This window comes from Triturus cristatus, chromosome 2_2 (genome assembly GCF_964204655.1).
Source record: "Triturus cristatus chromosome 2_2, aTriCri1.1, whole genome shotgun sequence".
Lineage (NCBI taxonomy): Eukaryota > Metazoa > Chordata > Amphibia > Caudata > Salamandridae > Triturus > Triturus cristatus.
The window spans coordinates 1,250,196,316-1,250,215,863 of NC_140582.1; the positions used below are offsets into that span (position 1 = coordinate 1,250,196,316).

A 19,548-nucleotide genomic window follows, 5' to 3' on the forward strand; every position below is an offset into this window, starting at 1 on the left:
GAAAATTGCTCCCTCCAAACTAATCATCAGCTTTCCTGATTTTCGTGCAATGTATTTAGAATGCTGCAGACGTGGAGGTTTCTCACCACAACCTTTTGCTTTCAGGTGTCCTGGATAGGGCTTGTGTGAGGACCGATCACATATGCTTTTGTCTGGGATCCTGCTCTTCCTCTTGGTCCTTGGATGGAGGATGTTTTTTGATGTTGACTGGACTCAAGAAGCTTTGAAAGGTGCTGTAAGTGCCAATCTGGCTTTTGAACCTGATCTCCTTCGGACGTGAGCCTTTGAGGACATTTTTCCTCAAGTGATAAGGATTGTTTTCGAGGACTGTAAACTTCAGGTGTAAAGTTCAGTTTTCAGACCTTTCTTGCCCTTGATTCAACTGTCTGTTAGAGGGAAATCACTTTTTCCCCTCGTTGATGCTCCTTAAGAATTTCACCCTTTTTGAAGACACCGTTGTCTTATAGGAGGAAGTCTCACTGGGCATTAAGAGTGCTGTGATGGACAGTGTGTACCTTGACCCATGGGTTTAGATTGAGCTTTTCACTCTATATTTTCATGATCAGGCATGTCATGGTCTAATTACTTCAATCCTCTTCTGCCAGGTCAATGATCCCAGGACTGCTATATTAATTACCTATTCAGACACCAGTCAAATTCTTTGCGTGCCACCTGAACTAATTCACTTGCTCCTGACTGGTGGAGCACTGGAGAAGAGAAGCTCACCACTGGTCCTGATGAACAGTCTTATTTAAATTTGTGCCGTGCGGAGCCAATGGCTTCACTGTGGTCTTGAGGAAGACACAAACCTAACTCTAACTGGACTGTGCCAACATCACACAGCTACTTGGGCAGAATAGAAAAGGCATTTTCTATCAACAAATTCCTCTTCCTCTGATCAAGTAATTCTTGAAGGACCTGAACTCCCAGTGTTTTCGACACAAAGCAGATCCCCAGATGTTTCGGTTGTAAGTGGTGCTCCTATGATGTCCAAAACAGTGAAAGGTTTCTTCTTCCTGCAGTGATGCAGTTTCCACGGCGAGTACATGTTGGACCTGGCACCACTGGCGTGGGTCTCCCTTCCATTTTTCACTGTTTGCCTCCTCTGTTTTTGATGTTTTTGCTGGTTTAGATGCTTAGGGCACTGTGCCACTGCTATCCAGTGCCACAGTGCAAGTGCTCCCTATGGTACATTGATGTATGAATTAGTGACTCCAAGATTGGCTGATTGGTTTACTTGTCAGACCCTAGTATAGTGCACTACGTGTGCCCAAGGCTTGTAAATCCAATACTGCTGGTGGGCTTGCAGCACTGGTTGTGCCACCCACAAAAGCCGCCTGTAAAGTGTGTCTCAGGCCTGCCACTGCAGAGCCTGTGTGCAGTCTGATACTGCCATGCTGACTGGGCAAGTGCACCCACTTGCCAGTCCCTAAATCTTCCCTTTTCTGCAAATTAGTCACCCCTATGGTAGGCCCAAGGGCAGGGTGCATGGTAGGTATAAGGTAGGACATGCCCTAGTGTGTGTGGCATGTCCTAATAGTGAAATATAGCCATTTTCAGTTTTTACTATAGCAAGGCTACCTGTTCTCCATGGGCCAGAATGGGCAGTTTGATTACTCTATCTTATAATCTTAAGTGACTCAGGGAACATGGTAAAAATAAGAGTTTAGTATGCCTGAACTCAGAATGATAAAATACATCTTTTAGTGAAGTTGGTTTTAACATTCTGTGATTGAAAACACCACTTTTTAGAAAGTAGGTCTTTTCTTGCCTAACTATCCAAACCTGCCTCTGCTAGGCTGTGTATTCCCTGTCTGGAGTTTGAGTGACAGGGGCTGGGGGATTCCACGAGACAGGGTGAGTCAGCCCAGTGGTGAATAGAGAGATCTGCATCTAGATGGGTGGGAGGAGTTGCACCTGGGACCTGAATAGGGCTGTGCCTTCCCTCCACAATGCTGGCTCCAGCCCCTGCGGTGTGTCTGATGGCACACCCCCCTCACTGACAAAAGAGAGGAGCAACCTTGTCAACAAAGTGCTCCAGGATTGCACAGAAGTGGTTTGGATTGGGCACAGGCCCCTCTGCCCTCAGAGGACAAAGGATTTTGGGGTATAAGTATTGGGACCCTGATCCCAAGAATTCAGATCACTTCTGGAATTTCAAGACAAACCTCTGTCGCGGAGAGTAGCCAGAGAAGCTAAAGGAACTTGGCTGCCCTGAGCCAGCGTGCTATTTTATGGGGTGGGCCTGCAGTGGTTACTGATTGCCAAGGAGAGGGTAAAGGAACTATGTGTACTTTCATACCGCTTGAAGAAGAATCGCCAAGGGCCTGAAGAGAGCTGGCCTCCTGTTATAGGAAACTCAGAACTACAAAAGTTTCCTTGCAACATCTTTCAAGCGGCTGTGAAGCTGGCAGGACTGCAGAGTGTGTGCTTTGATTAATTACTGCCCTCCAGTTCGGTGCGCGTCAGCGCACAGCTGTTGGCTGCCATGAAGTTTGCAGTGCCAGCTGACTGAGTTTCACCGCCGCAGGCATGTGGGCTACAGCGCTGCATGTGTCCCCGCTGCAGAGGGGGCTGAGTAATTATCGCCCCTCCGGATTGGTGCGCGTGTCGGTGCACAGCTGTTAGCTGCCGTGAGGTCTGCAGCGTGTGGGCCCTAATTAATTACTGCACTCCAGTTCGGGGCGCGTGTCGGCGCACAGCGGTTGGCTGCCGTGAGGTCTGCAGCGTGTGGGCTCTGATTTCTGATCGCCGAGCACCGCTCCGCTAGAAACAAGGGTCCATATTTGGACAAAGGTGCAAACCATTGCCAACTAGAGACCCCCAGTTCTAACAGCGTTCAAACCAGATGGTGGAATTAAAAAATCATCAGAGAATAATCATCATTGGTGTCTGTGTACTGATTCAAAAGTACCATGAGTTTGGGAAGTTCGAAAGGACATCTTCAGTGCGTTCGGTTCTGAAACAGAGACAGTGAAGAAAAACAAACAAGTGCATTATTCCAAACACAACAGCAAGTGGAAGGAGCGGGTGCAAAGTAGGATCAATAATCAAATATATTAATCTGTGGATTCTTCTCAGTCCAAGCCTTACACTACTGGTAGAATGTCTGAATTCAAGCCAATGCCTGGAGCAAAGAGGTGAAGCAGAATGAGAATAGGTCATCTCAGCTATAACCTAATGGCTGGATGGCAAAGATACAAGCAACGTACACCAAGCTGCGTCTTCCACTCAAGACAGCAAACCAAACATTAGAAAAAGTGACAATGTCTTCAGAAGGAATCTGTCTCACTGACTATGTACTGTCTTCGAGTAGGAGTCTCACAGCCATTTGGTTTGCTTTACCTGCAAAGTCTAAAGGATGACAAATGTCTACAAACAAGCCTCCGCCTGCTGGGGCTCCTGTCTGCACAAATGTGAACTTCAGCCAAGTTCCTTCAGCGCTGCTTTAAGCTTTCTTTACAACCTCTGCTAAATACTAAAGGCACATTGTACTGTAGAGTAATGTATTTGCTCAGACCATAAGGCCAACTACAGGGAGAACTGGATAAGTGTGTGGATAGGTAAAAAAAAAAAAAAAAATGGACATTATGGTTCTTACGATCACGTCTTTACCATCAGCCCCTGTGAACGCATCCATGTTTACTTTTATTTGTATCTGCTGGTGATCAATAAAATGACCGTTTATTTGTTGCTGCCGTATAGACATCCTCTATATGGATATTTCCATAAAAATTTTAAAAAGCCATAGTGGCTCCTTGTTTACGTGTGGGTGAGCCTGTGGTGCTACTATAAGTACTCTTTTGACTTTCTGATAGCATGTTTGAATGCATCTAACTATCCATTGAGCAATTCCCGCTTTGGATATAGGTGCCCCCTGTTGAAGTTTGTTAAAAGCATCAAAAGTTGTTGTGTCTTTCGAAAAGATTTTGTTCTATCAATGTAGAACATGATTGCCCTTTTAACATCTAATGTGTGTAGGGTTCGCTCTGCTACTGTGTTTGGCTTAGGAATGAACACTGGTAGCTCTATGGTCTAACTTGTATGAAAAGCTGAGACCACCTTAGCTAGAAATTTTGGATTAGTCTTTAGAACTCATTTGTTTGGGAACATTTTAAAGAAAGGTTATTGCAGAATAAGTGCCTGTAATTCACTTAGCCTGCTGAGAGAAGTGATTGCCACAACAAAGGCGACTTTCTATGTTAGAAATTGACATGAATGAATTGGTTCGAATGGCGGGCCAATAGGTTTAGCAAGGACAATGTTTATGTTCCCGGCTGGGGCTGGTTGAGTGGAAGGTGGGATAACTCTTTTGAGTCCTTCCATTGAAGAGGGACATATATTGCCCATTTTGCATGTAGGCAGCTAGTGCTGCCGAAGGGTGATCCGATAGATAAGTAAGCAAGCCCCGTTTGTTGTACATGGAGGAGGTAACCTATAATGTCTTGCACTGTAGGTGCTAAAGGCTGATTCTGCTTATTTGTACAGTATTGTACAAACCTTTTCCATTTTGATTCATAACACGCTCTAGTTGTAGGCCTGCCGGCTTGTTTAAGGATTGTGCATACAACTTGTGGCAATTTCAAATGCCCAAACTCTTGGACTTCAGAAGCCAAACAGCTAGCTTTAGCGGATTGGGATGCATTACTCCCCCTTGATTCTGAGCTAGTAGATGTGGCCTAAGAGGCAGCTTCTCGTGTGGCACTAAATAGAGGTGCAGTAGGGTAATGAACCATACCTGTCGTGCCCATGTTGGGTCTATTAATAGTAATGTTAGTTACATTTTTGTTAACTTCTGAACCACATCTAAAATCAGTGGGAGAGGAGGAAAAGGGTAGGCAAATACTCCTGACCTATTAATCCATAGGACATTGCCACTGGATTGATGGTGGGGGAGCCTGGAGGTGAAACTTTGGCATTGAGGTAAGCGAAAACAAGTCTATATCTGGTGTTCCCCATCTCTTGGGGTAAGAGTGGAGTGGTGGAACATTGATCTCCCACTCGTACACCTGCTGTGCCCTGCTGAGCATATCTGCGAAGTCGCTGTCCACCCCAGGTAGGTATTCTGCTAGGAGGTGGATTTTGTGAACGATTGCCCAGTGCCAGATGCGCTCCAATAGGCGGGGGGGAGGTGTGAGGAGCATGTCCCCTCATTTTTTTATATAATGCACTGCAGTCATATGGTCTGTGCGTACTAGTCCTACATTCTGATGTAGGTGATAGCAAAAAGCTTTGAGGGCTAGCTGAATTGCTAAAAGCTCTAGAAGGCTGATGTGGAGATGTCCGAGCTAATGTCCATAGTTTGTAAACTGTGAGAAATTGCATATGTACTCCCCATCACTGGAGACTTGCAGAACTGGAGCTTTGAGGGGCAGGCCTCACAACAAGTTTTGCTGTCCTACCACTGCAGACAGCAATTGGGACACTGGCTCTACCAACACTAAATCTTCTAGATTCCCCTCCACTTGAGAATACTAGACCGTGATGGGTCGCTGACCCCACCAACACTAGGTCCTGTAGATGCTCCTCCACCTGAGTCTAATGCATAGTTTGAGTCGTCGCTGGCCCCCACCAACACTAGATCTTGGAGATGCCCCTCCGCTTGAGACCACTGCAGAGAGTGAGGACTCACTGGCTCCAACAACACTAGAGCTTGTAGATGCTCCTCCGCTTTCGACCACTGCAGAGCGCGATGGGTCACTGGCCCCACCAACACTAGATCTTGGAGATGCCCCCCTGCTTGAGACCACTGCAAAGAGTGAGGAGTCACTGGCCCCAACAACACTAGATCTTGTAGATGTCCCTCCGCTTGAGTTCACTGCAGAGCGCGATGGGTCACTGTCCCCATCAACACTGGATCCTGTAGATGCCCTGCAGCTTGAGACCACTGCAGAGAGCGATGGGTCGCTGGCCACACCAACACTAGATCTTGTAGATACCCCTCCGCTTGAGACCACTGCAGAGAGCGATGGGTCGCTGGCTCTACCAACACTAGATCCTGTAGATGCCCTGCAGCTTGAGACCACTGCAGAGAGCGATGGGTCGCTGGCCACACCAACACTAAATCTTGTAGATACCTCTCCGCTTGAGTCCACTGCAGTGAGCGATGGGTCGCTGTCCCCATCAACACTAGATCCTGTAGATGCCCTGCAGCTTGAGACCACTGCAGAGAGCGATGGGTCGCTGGCTCTACCAACACTAGATCCTGTAGATGCCCTGCAGCTTGAGACCACTGCAGAGAGCGATGGGTCGCTGGCCTCACCAACACTAGATCTTGTAGATACCCCTCCGCTTGAGTCCACTGCAGAGAGCGATGGGTCGCTGTCCCCATCAACACTAGATCCTATAGATGCCCTGCAGCTTGAGACCACTGCAGAGAGTGATGGGTCGCTGGCCCTACCAACACGAGATCTTGGAGATGCCCCTCTGCTTGAGACCACCGAGAGCGATGGGTCGCTGGCTCTACCAACACTAGATGTTGTATTTGCCGCTCCGCTTGAGAGCTTTGAGAGCAATGGGTCACTGGCCCCACCAGGACTAGCTCTTGTAGATGCCCCTCCCCTTGAGACCATTGGAAGCGATGAGTCACTGGCCACACCAAGACTAGATCTTGGAGATGCCCCTCCACTTGAGACCACTGCCGAATGCAATGGGTTGCTGGTCCCACCAACACTAGATCTTGGAGACACCCCTCCACTTGAGACCACAGCAGAAAGCGAGTCGCCGCTGGCCCCACCAACACTAGATCTTGTAGATGCCTCTCCTGCTTGAGACCATTGAGAGCAATGGGTGGCTGGCCCCACCAACACTAGATCTTGGAGATGCCCCTCTGTTTGAGACCACCGACAGCGATTGGTCGCTGACCACACCAACACTAGATCTTGTAGATACCCCTCCGCTCGAGACCACTGCAGAGTGCGTTGGTTCGCTGGTCCCACCAACACAAGATCCTGTAGATGCCCTGCAGCTTGAGACCATTGCAGAGAGCGATAGCTCGCTGGCCGCACCAACACTAGCTCTTGTAGATGACACTCCGCGTGAAAACATTGAAAGCGATGGGTCGCTGGCACTACCAACACTAGATCATGTAGATGCCCCTCCGCTTGAGAACACGGAGAACAATGGGTCGCAGGCCCTACCAACACTAGATCTTGGAGCTGTCCCTCCCCTTGAGAACACGGAGAACAATGGGTCGCAGGCCCTACCAACACTAGATTTTGAAGATGCCCCTCTGCTTGAATCTACTGCAGAGCGCGAGGGGTCACTGGATCTACCAACATGAGATCTTGGAGATGCCCCTCTGCTTGAGACCACTGACAGCGATGGGTCGCTGGTCCTACCAACACTAGATCCTGTCGATGCCACTCTGCTTGAGACCACTGCTTAGAGCGATGGGTCGCTGGCCCTACCAACACTAGATCCTGTAGACACCCTTCCGCTTGAAAGCACTGAGACTGCAGTGTGTGCCGACGGGGACGCATATGCTGAGGAGCATTTGGTAATATGGCTATGCAGGAATACATCATGCCTAAAAGCCCCATCACTACCTTTACTGTGAGTTGAGCTTGTGGTTGACAGTGAGGTAATGTTTCTGGGAACATTTGCACTCTTTTTTGACGCTGTAGCTGTAACTGCATTGAGGATTGCACAGAGTAAAGGCTGAATTTGTAATGGATGCAGGTGAGACTTTTGTATATTGAGGGTAAACCCCAGTTTGTGCAGCAGGTTGATAACTTGCTGAGTGTCTCGAAGACACAGTTGGTAACTTGAGCTTTTGATAAGCCAAATCGTCTATATGGTGCAATTGAGCTGCCAATGCTGCAAGGCACTTGGTGACAATCCTTGGAGCCATAGCAACTCCAAAGGGTAGCACTTTGAACTGATAGTGCTGCCAGTGGGTTTGAAAACAGATAACGTCGGTGTGCTGGAGGAATAGGAACATGAAAGTATGTTACTTGAGGTCTAATGCGGTCATGAAATCTCCTTGCTGTAGCAGGGTTATCACCTCTTGCAGTGTGACCAGATGAAAGTGTTCTGATAAATGTACCTGTTGAGTGGCCAGAGATCTAGGGTAGGCTTTAAGGTTTTGTCCTTTTTGGGAATGAGAAAATACAGGGAGTATACTTCATGTCCCCGATGTTGTAAGGGTACAACTTCTATTGCCCTTTTTTGAAGCAGTGATAGAACCTCTTCTTGTAAAAGGGTAAGATGTTCCTGTGGCAAGTTTTGTGTTCTTGGTGGAACTGTAGTTGATGATTATTTGAGTTCTAAACAATACCAGTCTTTGATTATGGATAGTACCCATTGATCTGTGTCTGCCAGTCTGGATAGAAATGTTTTAACCTTCCCTTGGCTGGTGTTATATGTGGTTGGGGGAGTTGTAGGCTGTCACTGTTTTAGGGGGTTAGGCGTTTTGGTAATGGTTGCAAGGCCTCTATCATTTGTTTTATAGAAAGATCCTCTGGTAAATTGCTTCTGAAAGGAGCCCTGTTGTTTAAGACCAGTGCCGGAGTCAGGAAGGAACCTCCTCTGGCAGCACCCATGTACTGACCCCTATGAAAGGAATCTGTGTTGAAACATTTGTAGAGCCCCCATTGCTTTAGCAGTTGGTGTCTTTTTTATATATAGCTTTTCTAGTATTTCATCCACCTGTGGCCCACAAAGATTTTGGCCATCCATCAAACGGTAAATTGAACAGGCGTACATCCGGTTTAAAACCAGATACTCTGAGCCATGCATGGCGTCTGATGAGTCTAAGGCACATTATACAGTGGCATTAGATATGGTCCTGCCTTCTCCCACCATTTGGGCAGCAAGTTGCTAGTACTGATCAGGGAAGTGCTGCAGTAATTCAGGCATTTCATCCCATGTGGCACAATTACATCCAGAGAGTAGCCCACAGAATTTGCAATATGCATGTGGTTGGCTGCTTGTGCTGCAATGCGCTTACCAGTAGCATCATATTTCCTACTTTCTTAATCTGTAGGAGGCGCATCCCCAGTACCTTGTGAATTTGCTCTTCTCTAGGCTGTGTACCACTAATAAATCCAGTGTGATTTGGCCCTTAAAAAAAGGCATGGTCCAATGGGCATGATTTATATATATTTTTCCAATTCTAGGGACGATTACTCTGGATTTAACTGGCTGCTTAAATATGTTGTGTGGAAGACAGAATACCTTTAAGCATAGGGAGCGACTGCGCAGTTTTTTGTGATCTATTCAGTGTCTCAAACAGAAAATCATCTTGTTGTGGGATAGTGTGTAGGGTTACTTTGTGATATTCCATAGCCCTACTGATAAGATCATGGTATGATGTTATATCATCTGGTGGCGAGGGTATGGATGGGTAGATGTTAGAATCTGTATCATCCAGTGGACCGGTATCATAAATATCCCATGGGTCGTGGGCAGCATCGGGATCTCCCTGTGGATCTGTGAAATAATAGATATTGAATTCTTCAGGCTAATACTCAACAGTAGGCGACTGATCTGCTGAAATATGTGGTTGCTCAGAAGGCAAGTGTTCTGGACGGGGTGTAGGCACTGGCCATGCTGGTAGTGGGTTGAATAGGTGAAGATGAAGGAGGAGGAGGGAAACTAATAGGACTTGTGTCTCCGTCCTCCTCTTTTTTTGTGGATGGGCTGGTTCAAACCCACAATGTCCTCCTGAAATGTGTTCTTCCTTTTAGGAAGCGTTTAGGAAAGAGTTAGTGGTTTAGTGCCTTGTTCCCAATGTCCAGGTGTACATAGAGTCTTTTGTCCTTGCAGAGTTTGTCTTGCAAGCACTCAAGAATGGACTGCAATTGTTCTTGCCGTGGCTCTGTGCCATTCAAGAGTCTTTTGTACCGGTTGCAGTCTTTTGTGTCTGTGATTTCGATGCAACAGCTTAAGTACCATTTTCAATACTGAGGACTTTAAAGATGACCCATTTTTTTAGTTCCGAGGCTATTTTTGGATCAAATGTCAGTTGCTTCGGCTCAGTCTTTACATGACTTTGAGTGTGCCGATGTGGTGTGTTTCGGTGCTGGTGCCAAAACAAACTTAAATGCTTTATATTTTTTTACACTAGTCGAAGGCTTTCCAGGCAGAGGGGACTTGTGTTTGTGAGTCTGTTGGTGGAGACCTCCATGGCCTGAGAGCAGTGGGGCTCCATAAGCCAGTTTGGGTGGCTTTCGCCAAGGTACTCAAGTGCTCTTTTGTGGAATTGGAGTCAGAGTCCGAGCTATCTCTACTGCCAGCCAGCAGTATCTCCACATCTGGTGGTGCCGTTTGCGCCTCCATGTCCTCAGTTTTCTGTTCGGGGTCTGGCAACTGCTCCCCAATGGTGTCTGGTGCGGCTCCTGTGCGTCACTGCATGGTTGTGTGGGCAAATGACGCTCCCTTCGCTGCTGAAGTGTTTTCTTTAACCGGAACGCCAAGCATGCCTCACAGAAGGTCTCTTCGTGCTCCGAACTTTGTGTTGGTCTTGCCGGGAGTATTCTGTGTGGCAATTGCGGTAAAAGTTGAAGGGCGTGTTTTCCATCTCTCTTGGACGGTGTTCTGGAGAAAGGAAGCAAAGAAGTTTTGAAAGGTCGGCCCAGGCGGGCGCTGACAAATGACCAATCACCCCAGCTTATGTTGTTCAGATAGGAATCCTTTAGATCATAGAGAAAAAACAAGCACTGGAAAGGCCTCGGTGAGGAATCAAGCTTTAGTCCCGGAGCTGCGATACACACGTCCGAACTCGATGATGGAAAAAAAACAAAGGAGCTGAGCACAATACACACTGGAGTCACTGTACCTTGTGACTTGAAGACTTATTCGAAGAAATACAACTTGTAATCGTCTGAGACCAACACTAAATGGCAGGATAATGCTAAGCATATGTATCTATGGCTAACACATGCTACGAATAGTGAGGATCAGTTACTTGTAACATCGTCCCAAGCTCGATGTATGGGAATACATTTACTTGCAAGCCCTCTTAAAACCGGCTGCATTTTGGAGTCAGTATGTTTAGGAACTGTCGCACTAGTACAAATAATATACAATTTTAAGTGAGAGGCAGCTGTTGCCCAGGTCAACCTAAGCATATTGTGTAGTACATTCGTAGGCAGAAGTTGGTACACAGTAACGGTTTCAAACAGAGTTTGGATGAAATCCAGACTTTGTAGAAAGGGACATCTTTAATTTACTGTCACAAGAATTACAAAGATGTTGTCATACATTGGCTTTTAAGACCACACAGGTTCCTTATTCATAAGTGAACAGTTTGCAGGTCGGACACCGCCATATCTATATACCTAGATGTCGGCAAGAAACCACCAGATGTGGATAGGGGATACTTCATACATCTGGTATGAAAAAAAAACTGGAAGGAAAAGTTAACCTCTATGCATAGAACAATATAATTATTAAATATGACAAAATATTAATCTTCACACTTGTTTCTCATTTGAGCTATAAGCTAGTTGACGAAGTCCTGGTTGGAGACACTGAGGAGGCATGGCCTCAGCGCTGGCAGGTGCTGGGTATAGAAAGGGGAAGAGCAGATCCAAGCGAGTATGGATCACTGCAGCTAGGAGAATATCTGCCTTGTTCAGACACACTTTGCAAACTCACATGCATTCCAAGCAGCCTGCACTGCACAGAGACAAGAGCACACGGATAAGAGACAAGAGCACACGGATCAGAACCAACCCCACCTTTGTTATTTATTCCACTAGTCCTTATCAAATGTTATGACTGATGTGATCTCTGCTTGCGACAAAGATCACAATCACAGGACATGGCAAGAAAAGAGGGAGGGAACTTCACATTTGTGGTTTTCACTTACAGCCCCCTGAAGCACTGCATCATGAACAAAGGCCAAAGAGGAGCTCTGCGGAGGGATACCTTCCGGGAGGAGTGCCAACTTCAGTGCTTCAACTGTTTAAAGCCAAAGCAACTCTTTCCCCAAAGCTTTACAGCAACACTTAATTCCATGTTCAGATATCCCACTTAAGCCAGTATACACGTTAACATTAAACCATGTTATCCTGAATTTCACATTTGTAAGGACGCTGTAGACTAACTAGACATCAACACATATCATTCCTTGTAATTATAATTATGTTTCATAATTGGAGGATGTAGAGGTTGGTAACATTCAGGATCCCTGGCAGACATTAATTTGTAAATCCGAAACATTAGAATCAATTTCAGGTATTTTTTTGCAGTGACTCCCATTGAAAGTGTTTTGAACAGTATTTAAAACAGAGTGCAGGTGTAAACCAGGGGCCACTGAGTTTTCTAACCGAACACTGACACTCTCTCCATAGAAGAAAATTAAAACAAGTACAAAAACTCATTAAGTCTGGACAGTCAGCGAAGATGTGTCTTAAGCATGGGTTTGTGGAGACAGCGTCCACAGGAGTGGGGCAGTGGCTGACAAGGGCAATCTATGGGATGATAAACATTGCTGCTATGTGCAGAGTGGTAAGTGCGGGGTGATAGTACAGCGACCCAGTGGCAAAATACTGCTGTGTAGTCATAGTGTGGTTGGCAGTCTGGTGTTGGATGGCAGTGGCCACTTTTCAGTACATGGTCTATGTTGGGGTGAGGCAGGCGGACTTTCTACAAAATAGTCTCTACACTGATTTCAGCATTTGAACCCAACCATAGAGTGGCCAATAAAAAGGACAGGCACTATTGTTTGAGGGATAATGACATAATACAGCACAATATAGCATCCAATCAGTCTCATTATACAACAGGCCGGTGCATCCACCACATAATGCTGGTCACAGTAATTTGACCTGGCAGCCCTCCTGTGATGTCAGAGCTCTGACTGCCCTCTTGTACTGCCCTTTATGGCTCTACTGGAGCACTGATTGCCCTCCTGTGCTGTCAAAGCCAATAAACCTCTTGTGATGCCTCTTATGGCCCTCCTGTGCTGCTGGAGCCCTGACGGCCCTCCTGTGCTGTCAAAGCCAATAAACCTCTTGTGATGCCTCTTATGGCCCTCCTGTGCTGTCTGAGCTCCGACGGCCCTCCTGTGATGTCGGAGCTTCGGCAGCCCTCCTGAGCTGTCGGAGCTCTGACGGCCCTGCTGTGCTGTCAAAGCTCTGACCGCCCTCCTGTGCTGTTGGAGCACTGACCACCCTCCTGTGCTGTTGGAGCTCTGACCGCCGTCCTGTGTTGTTGGAGCTCTGACCGCCGTCCTGTGCTGTCGAAGCTCTGATGCCCTCCCATGCTGCCAGAGCTCAGACGACCCTCCTGAGCGGTCAGACCACCATCTGCTGTCAATCTAACATTGCCCTGCTAGCACCACAAACCCAGACCAATAGCCCACTCCTGACCCTCACAATACTTTCCTCGCTGACTTCATCTATATTGCCATTCCCATCAACAGAGAGAGACTCCTAATGCCCAATCAGCTACCACACGTGCCTCCAAAACTGCACCTTTCACCCTCCTTGCAAATACAGAAAGTCTTATTCACTGAATCCATCCTCTGACATGCAAGATCCCCTCTCGGATCCCTGCAGTATCCTCAGAAAAAACCTGACCACAGAAGGTGAATAATAATCATCTCTGAAACCTTCTCACTCAAACACCACACACTGAACCAAAAACCTGATTCCCTCAACCCCTTCCCTTTATGGAGTGTTCACTGGCTTGCATACCAACCCCCTTCACCTCAGGATTGTTGATCGGCTTGCATACTAGTCCCTTCCACCTCAGGATTTTTCATCCGCTTGTATACTAACCCCTCAACCTCTGGAGTGTTCACCGGTTGCATACTAACAACTGCCACCTCGGGATTGTTCACCGGCCTGCATACTAACCCCTTTCTGAATGACTGAACCCTTGCCCTTGATCAGATTTCACCTCCCTTTAAACACAATTCCAAATCGGTTACGTCAATAAAGAAATGTTCGATAAAGGAACGACGCCTATTGAAGGGGCTTAAAAAGAAGAAGATTCTTTTTTAAAGTTCTGAAGACTTACCAGTGGAAATCTACATGTGGACCTTGAGTAGTTAATGGCTTCATAACAAGTGCATTACCTATCACACTATGGATCATATCTGGTGCAAAGTCACCCAACCCACACCTGCTACACAGTGTACTAAACAGAAACAATAAAATGCACTGTAAATGTATTCATTCTGCAAGAACTACAGTTCTCTCTCTAACAAATCTGGCAGTGTTCCCCAACATAAGACCGCTGGCTGTCCATTAAAAAGGATCAATGTGATGGAAAAGTAATGAAAACAGGACATTTTTATTAATTCCTTTCTGAGAGGTGCGTGAAGTATGAAAACACGACTCATGCAGATGGCCAGACCAACCCAACCCGCTTCTGCTTAGCATAACTGAATGTGGTCTTCTCAAGTCAACCAGTGCCTATTATACAAAGAGTTAATTCTGTAGTTCACATACATTGACCTTGAACCTTTGAACGGTTAACTGAATTGTGTTCTCCTTATCCAAGAGAACAAATAAACATTTTTACAACAAAAACAGGGTCTAGAATAATTCTGAGAGAACTTCAGTGTCCTTCGTTCTGTTTGTCACAAACCTTTCGGTTGCCATTAACCAGTATCGCTGTACACCCACCACTGTGCATCGCCAACTTAGAGGGAGAGCTTTACAATTATCACCATACGTAGGTGATTCCTCTTTGGGTAGAAAGTCCAAGTGTTGCTTGCCCACTAGACGCAAGCGTTATCTGATGCAAACCCCACTCAAGGCAGGCAATGCTGCTACATGGGTTGGAGGCAGCAGGACAAGATGACCTTTCCTTTCTTGGCGTGAACAGCATCAAGAGTTCTTCAGCTGGCTGCTTGCACGACATTACTTTTCAACCTCAGGCTCATGCACAAGTGTGTTGTGGCCAAACTGCCATTGGTGGTACCATGGCCTACACCAAAGCAGCCTTGAGCAGCCACACAAGGCTGTGTTTATGCATTAAAGAGGTCTTCTTGTTACCACAGAAATCAACCCTAGTGCCAAGGATGGCTTTCGACACCATTTAGTTGTGGTGTCTGAAGTAACTGGCTTCATAATTTATTTGGTCTCACATTTGTGTTCGGGAGACTGCTGCTTCACTGACCTTTAGAATCAGTCTTATTCAAATTGTGTTCTTTATTTTTTTTCAGATGGTCGATCAGATTTTTTTGCTTGCTGAAACGCCTACCGCACTGAGGACATCCATAAGGCTTTGGCACCGGGTGCAATTTGTGATGTTTAATAAAGGAAGAGGGATCTGGGAAACTCTCCCCACATTCACAACACACAAAAGGGTTTTCTCCTGCATGTGACAACTCGTGCGCAGTCAGCTGCGAGTACTGGCTGAACCCTTTGCCGCACTCGTTGCACTTGAACAACTTCTCCATCTGCTGATGCTTAACCAACTGTGAGCGTAAGTTGAAAGTCTTCCCACATTCATCACAAGTGAACACTTTTTCGATCACATGGCTTTGCTGGTGTCTGTATAGTTGCACTTTGTGAGTGAACTCCTGTCCACATTCCTCACAAGAATGCATTACTCTTGTGTGTGCACGCATGTGCTTGGTCAATGAAGACATGCTAACAAAAGCCTTTTTGCATTCAGTACATGGATATGGTTTCTCATCGGTGTGTATAAGTTTGTGCGTCGTCAGGAGTATTTTACGTGAAAACCCTTTCCCACACTCGTCACATTCATATTTGTGGGTTGCAAAGAAGTCTGATGAGTCACTGGAACTCTCTTCACTTTCTATGTCTGTTTCTCCACTGAAACCCGGCCCACTCTCCTCATCTGCAGGTGACGGAGCATCACTAACACCCGTTCCACTTTCCACACCTGTAGGCAATGGAAGGTCACCTTCTGGGCCTAGAGAAGACTGAGTGCCACTGACACCCAGTCCATTTTCAAGATCCATGGAAGACTGAGCTCCATTGACACTCAGACCACTCTCTAGTCCTGTACATAATGGCTCTCCACTGGAGCTCTGTCCACTTTCAACACATGTTGACAACTGAGTTTCACTCACAATGGAAGCACATTCTGGAGCAGAGGAGGACTGAACACCGCTGAAACCCTGTCCTCTGTCTGTACTGGTACATAGCTGGTCAGCAGCGTGCCTCTTCTCATGTTTATAGAGGTTTCCTAAACGACGGAAGCTCATCCCACACACACTACACACACGCGAGCCACTGCTTTGGTGGCTTTTCTTATGAACATTAAGACTGGATTGCTTCCGAAACCTTTTCCCGCACTCACTGCATTCATATGGCTTCTCCCTTTTATGACTTCTCTGGTGCATGCGAAGGGCAGAGCTTCGGCGGAAGCCTTGGCCACAATCGCTGCATTCATATGGCCTCTCTCCTGTGTGATCCTTGGAGGTTCTGGTCGACGATGCCAACTTCTTGATCTCTCTTTCAAATGCAGTGGATTGACGGCGTTTCTTCCTCATGACTGGGATTCTCTGCTTCCGGGGTGTTTTTGGCTCTTGTTGGATAGATGCTGCTAGCTTGGAATAATAACGCTCATTTGCAGTATTTCCAGGCACAGGTACGTAACATTCAACATCTCCAGGAAAATGTTCATTATTACGTTTCATGTATTTATTACTTGGGCTGCTTCCTGGTGGTTTTAAAGAGAGACAAGAAGTTACATTACAATAGATAAAGAACATATTACAAGTGCAACATTAGCATTCACCAACGTAAACAGTTTGCAAGCAAGCAATCGTTTCCTATTTTGCTGCCATGAACCTGTATGCGGCATCCTCCTGGTCAGGTTGCACAATGATGTCATGGATGTCAAGGTTGAGAGTTCTCTGAAGGGCGGTCGATCCAGACAGACCAGGGCTGAGCATCTAACTACATCTGACGCTGGTGGGGTCATTTATATATCCATTCAAGTTACAATAAACCCTCTCCTAATCTACTAGCATTGCCTATGTATTCCTACATGCCAACCTGCATCACAACACAGTTTATAAAATAATAAGAATACAGCCCCCTTTACTCCTCTGCCAGAAAGCGAATGCCCTCGTTAAATCTAATTATTTTTGTGAGCTTCTTCGGAGGACACCAACAATGGCTGATCCATATGGGGTTGTGTAGCAACACCTAGTTTGAACAACATTCTACTCAATGGAACTCAGGTTTGTAAATAAGCCTTCCAAGCAACAATGTCCAGAGAAGGCATTGCAACTGTGGAGATTTTCAAGAGCCGATGCAAGTTAACATCCCCAGAAACCGGTTTAGGAGCGCCTTAAAGCCAAGTCTATGACAGAGATATCAGTGGGAAATAACAGAAGAAAACAATTGTATATCTTGCTTCTGTCTGGAAATGCACCACAAAACTCAATACCTAGTATGTCCATGGTTATAATGCACAATGGTATGTTGCCTCTCCAGTCGGCGAGTACTTGTAAGTTACCATCTTTCTAATGCAGAGAACGAAGAACCAAGGATCACAGATCATTTTGACACCAGTTTAAATATGTACAGAGTCTGCCCTGTAGAAGTAGGTTCTGTAAAAAAAAACTGGAACAGGTCCCACCTTGGATAAATCCTCGGGATATGAAAATGATTGCACATAAAATTGCCATGTGAGAGGTTACCGAATTACAATCAAACAAACATTCTCTCTTATCAATCTTAACAGGCCAGAGTCAATGGTGGAGTTAAGGATTCTCCAGGGCTTGTAGTGTCCTGACCAATTACACAAGGTATACACTCGCCTGTCTTACAGCAGGCTCCAGAATCTGACAGACTACGTGTGTTTGATTGTTATATGTATTCGCAAAGCAGATTGTCCACAAGAAAGGGAGGTGCACTCTGAATGGAGTCAGTCAGGAGACATGCGTTATCCAAAAATCTTCTCTTTATTAGCGTAGTTTGGTTAAAACCAGAACACAGCCAACGCGTTTCGTTCCCTAGTGCCACGGGAACTTCATCAGGGCTGTAATAATCATAGCATATATGACAAATATACATATAAATATACAATACAATAAATAACACATAACACACAAAGAAAAAACAATACATTTGCGATGACCCAAAAGAACACAAACAAAGGTGTATATAGAATACACACAATTCATATTAAGTGACAGTACCGTATTTATAAAATGCCACATGGAATGTTAAAAGAGAAAGTGCATAAGTCATAAGACAAAAATGTACATGTAGACAATATTTAACAAACAAAATCATCCAGTTATCAATGTACACAGTGGGAAGAGAATGGAAAGAACAGGAAAAAAAAGGGGAACGAAGTGTAAAAAAGGATTGTACACACGAGACAATCTGAATCGGCGTCATCGCACACTGATGACCATCTGTTCTGCGCTTAGGTCGTAAATGTCCTGTTGTACTACGAATAAGATGCTTTCGAACGCCATTTGGTATTTTGGATTTGTGATCCTTGATGTCCGTTCACAACAATGTGAGATCCGCACTTAGCTATCTAGTTTCACTATTTTGTTTCTTTATTTTTTGTACTCTGTCTTTTTCAATTCTATTCTGGCAACTAAGAGCATGGGTCTTATTTATATTAACGTAATTCTCAATGCCATCTTTGCTTTAGAGGATTACATGTTATTGTGTAGTTTGTAGCGTTCGGATTTCTTGACTTCTTCCTGTTTTCTTATTGACTTATTCCTTTTTTAAACTTCATTCCCCTTTTTTCCGTTCTTTCCATTCTCTTCCCACTGTGTACATTGATAACTGGATGATTTTGTTTGTTAAATATTGTGTGTCTACATGTACATTTTTGTCTTGTATGACTTATGCACGTCATCTCTTAACATCCCATGTGGCATTTTATAAATACGGTACTGTCAGTTAATATGAATTGTGTGTATTCTATATACACCTTTGTTTGAGTTCTTTTTGGTCATCACAAATGTATTGTTTTTTCGTTATGTATTGTATTGTGTATTTATAGGTATATTTATGTCGTATGTTATGATTTTTACAGCCCTGATGAAGTTCTTCTGGCACTAGGGAACTAAATGTGTTGGCTGTGTGCCGGTTTTAACCAAACTACGTTAATAAAGAGAAGTTTTTGGGATAACGCATGTCTCCTGACTGACTCCATTCAGAGTGCACCTCCCCCTTTCTTGTGGACTTTCTATATTAACTGACATCCCTCAGCAGCGGATGCCGGGAGTAGTTGCACTTGTGCAAAAATATAATAAACTGGTGGGATTTAATGAGCTTGACCTTGGTCTGCTGCTGTATGCTTTTTGTGCTTTGCAAAGCAGATTGTTTGTTGTCTTCTACTTAGTTGCTTGGTGATCCCAGCATAGACGGTATTCCCATAGTCCAACTTGCTGGTGACTTGGATGACAGTTTTTCTAGTGTTGCTTGGGAGTCATTTGAAGATATTCCTCAGCATCTTCAGGGCGTGGAAACAGGATGCAATGACAGTGTTGACTTGTGCAGTCATGTCCCATATGCTATTGCTGATTATTCCAAGGTTCTTGGCATGGGTGCCAGATGTGGGTTTGAGTTCGGCCAGCCACCAGTTGGAGTCCCAGGGTAAAGTGTTTTTGCCAAAGATCACAACTTCTGTCTTGTC

The 19,548-nt window shown here is 45.5% G+C and overlaps 1 protein-coding gene across 4 annotated transcripts in view; it reads right to left on the minus strand.

The window, feature by feature from the left end:
* Positions 1 to 11,146: 11,146 nt before the first annotated feature.
* The window catches only part of LOC146863518 (uncharacterized), a 287,879-nt gene continuing 279,477 nt past the window's right edge, over positions 11,147 to 19,548 (minus strand). For all 4 annotated transcript variants that reach the window (XM_085642960.1, XM_085642958.1, XM_085642959.1 and 1 more), the window contains one exon: positions 11,147 to 16,593. In XM_085642960.1, coding sequence (XP_085499086.1) covers positions 15,071 to 16,593 — 1,523 coding nt within the window. In that variant the 3' untranslated portion in view covers positions 11,147 to 15,070. The remainder of the gene's footprint in view (positions 16,594 to 19,548) is intronic.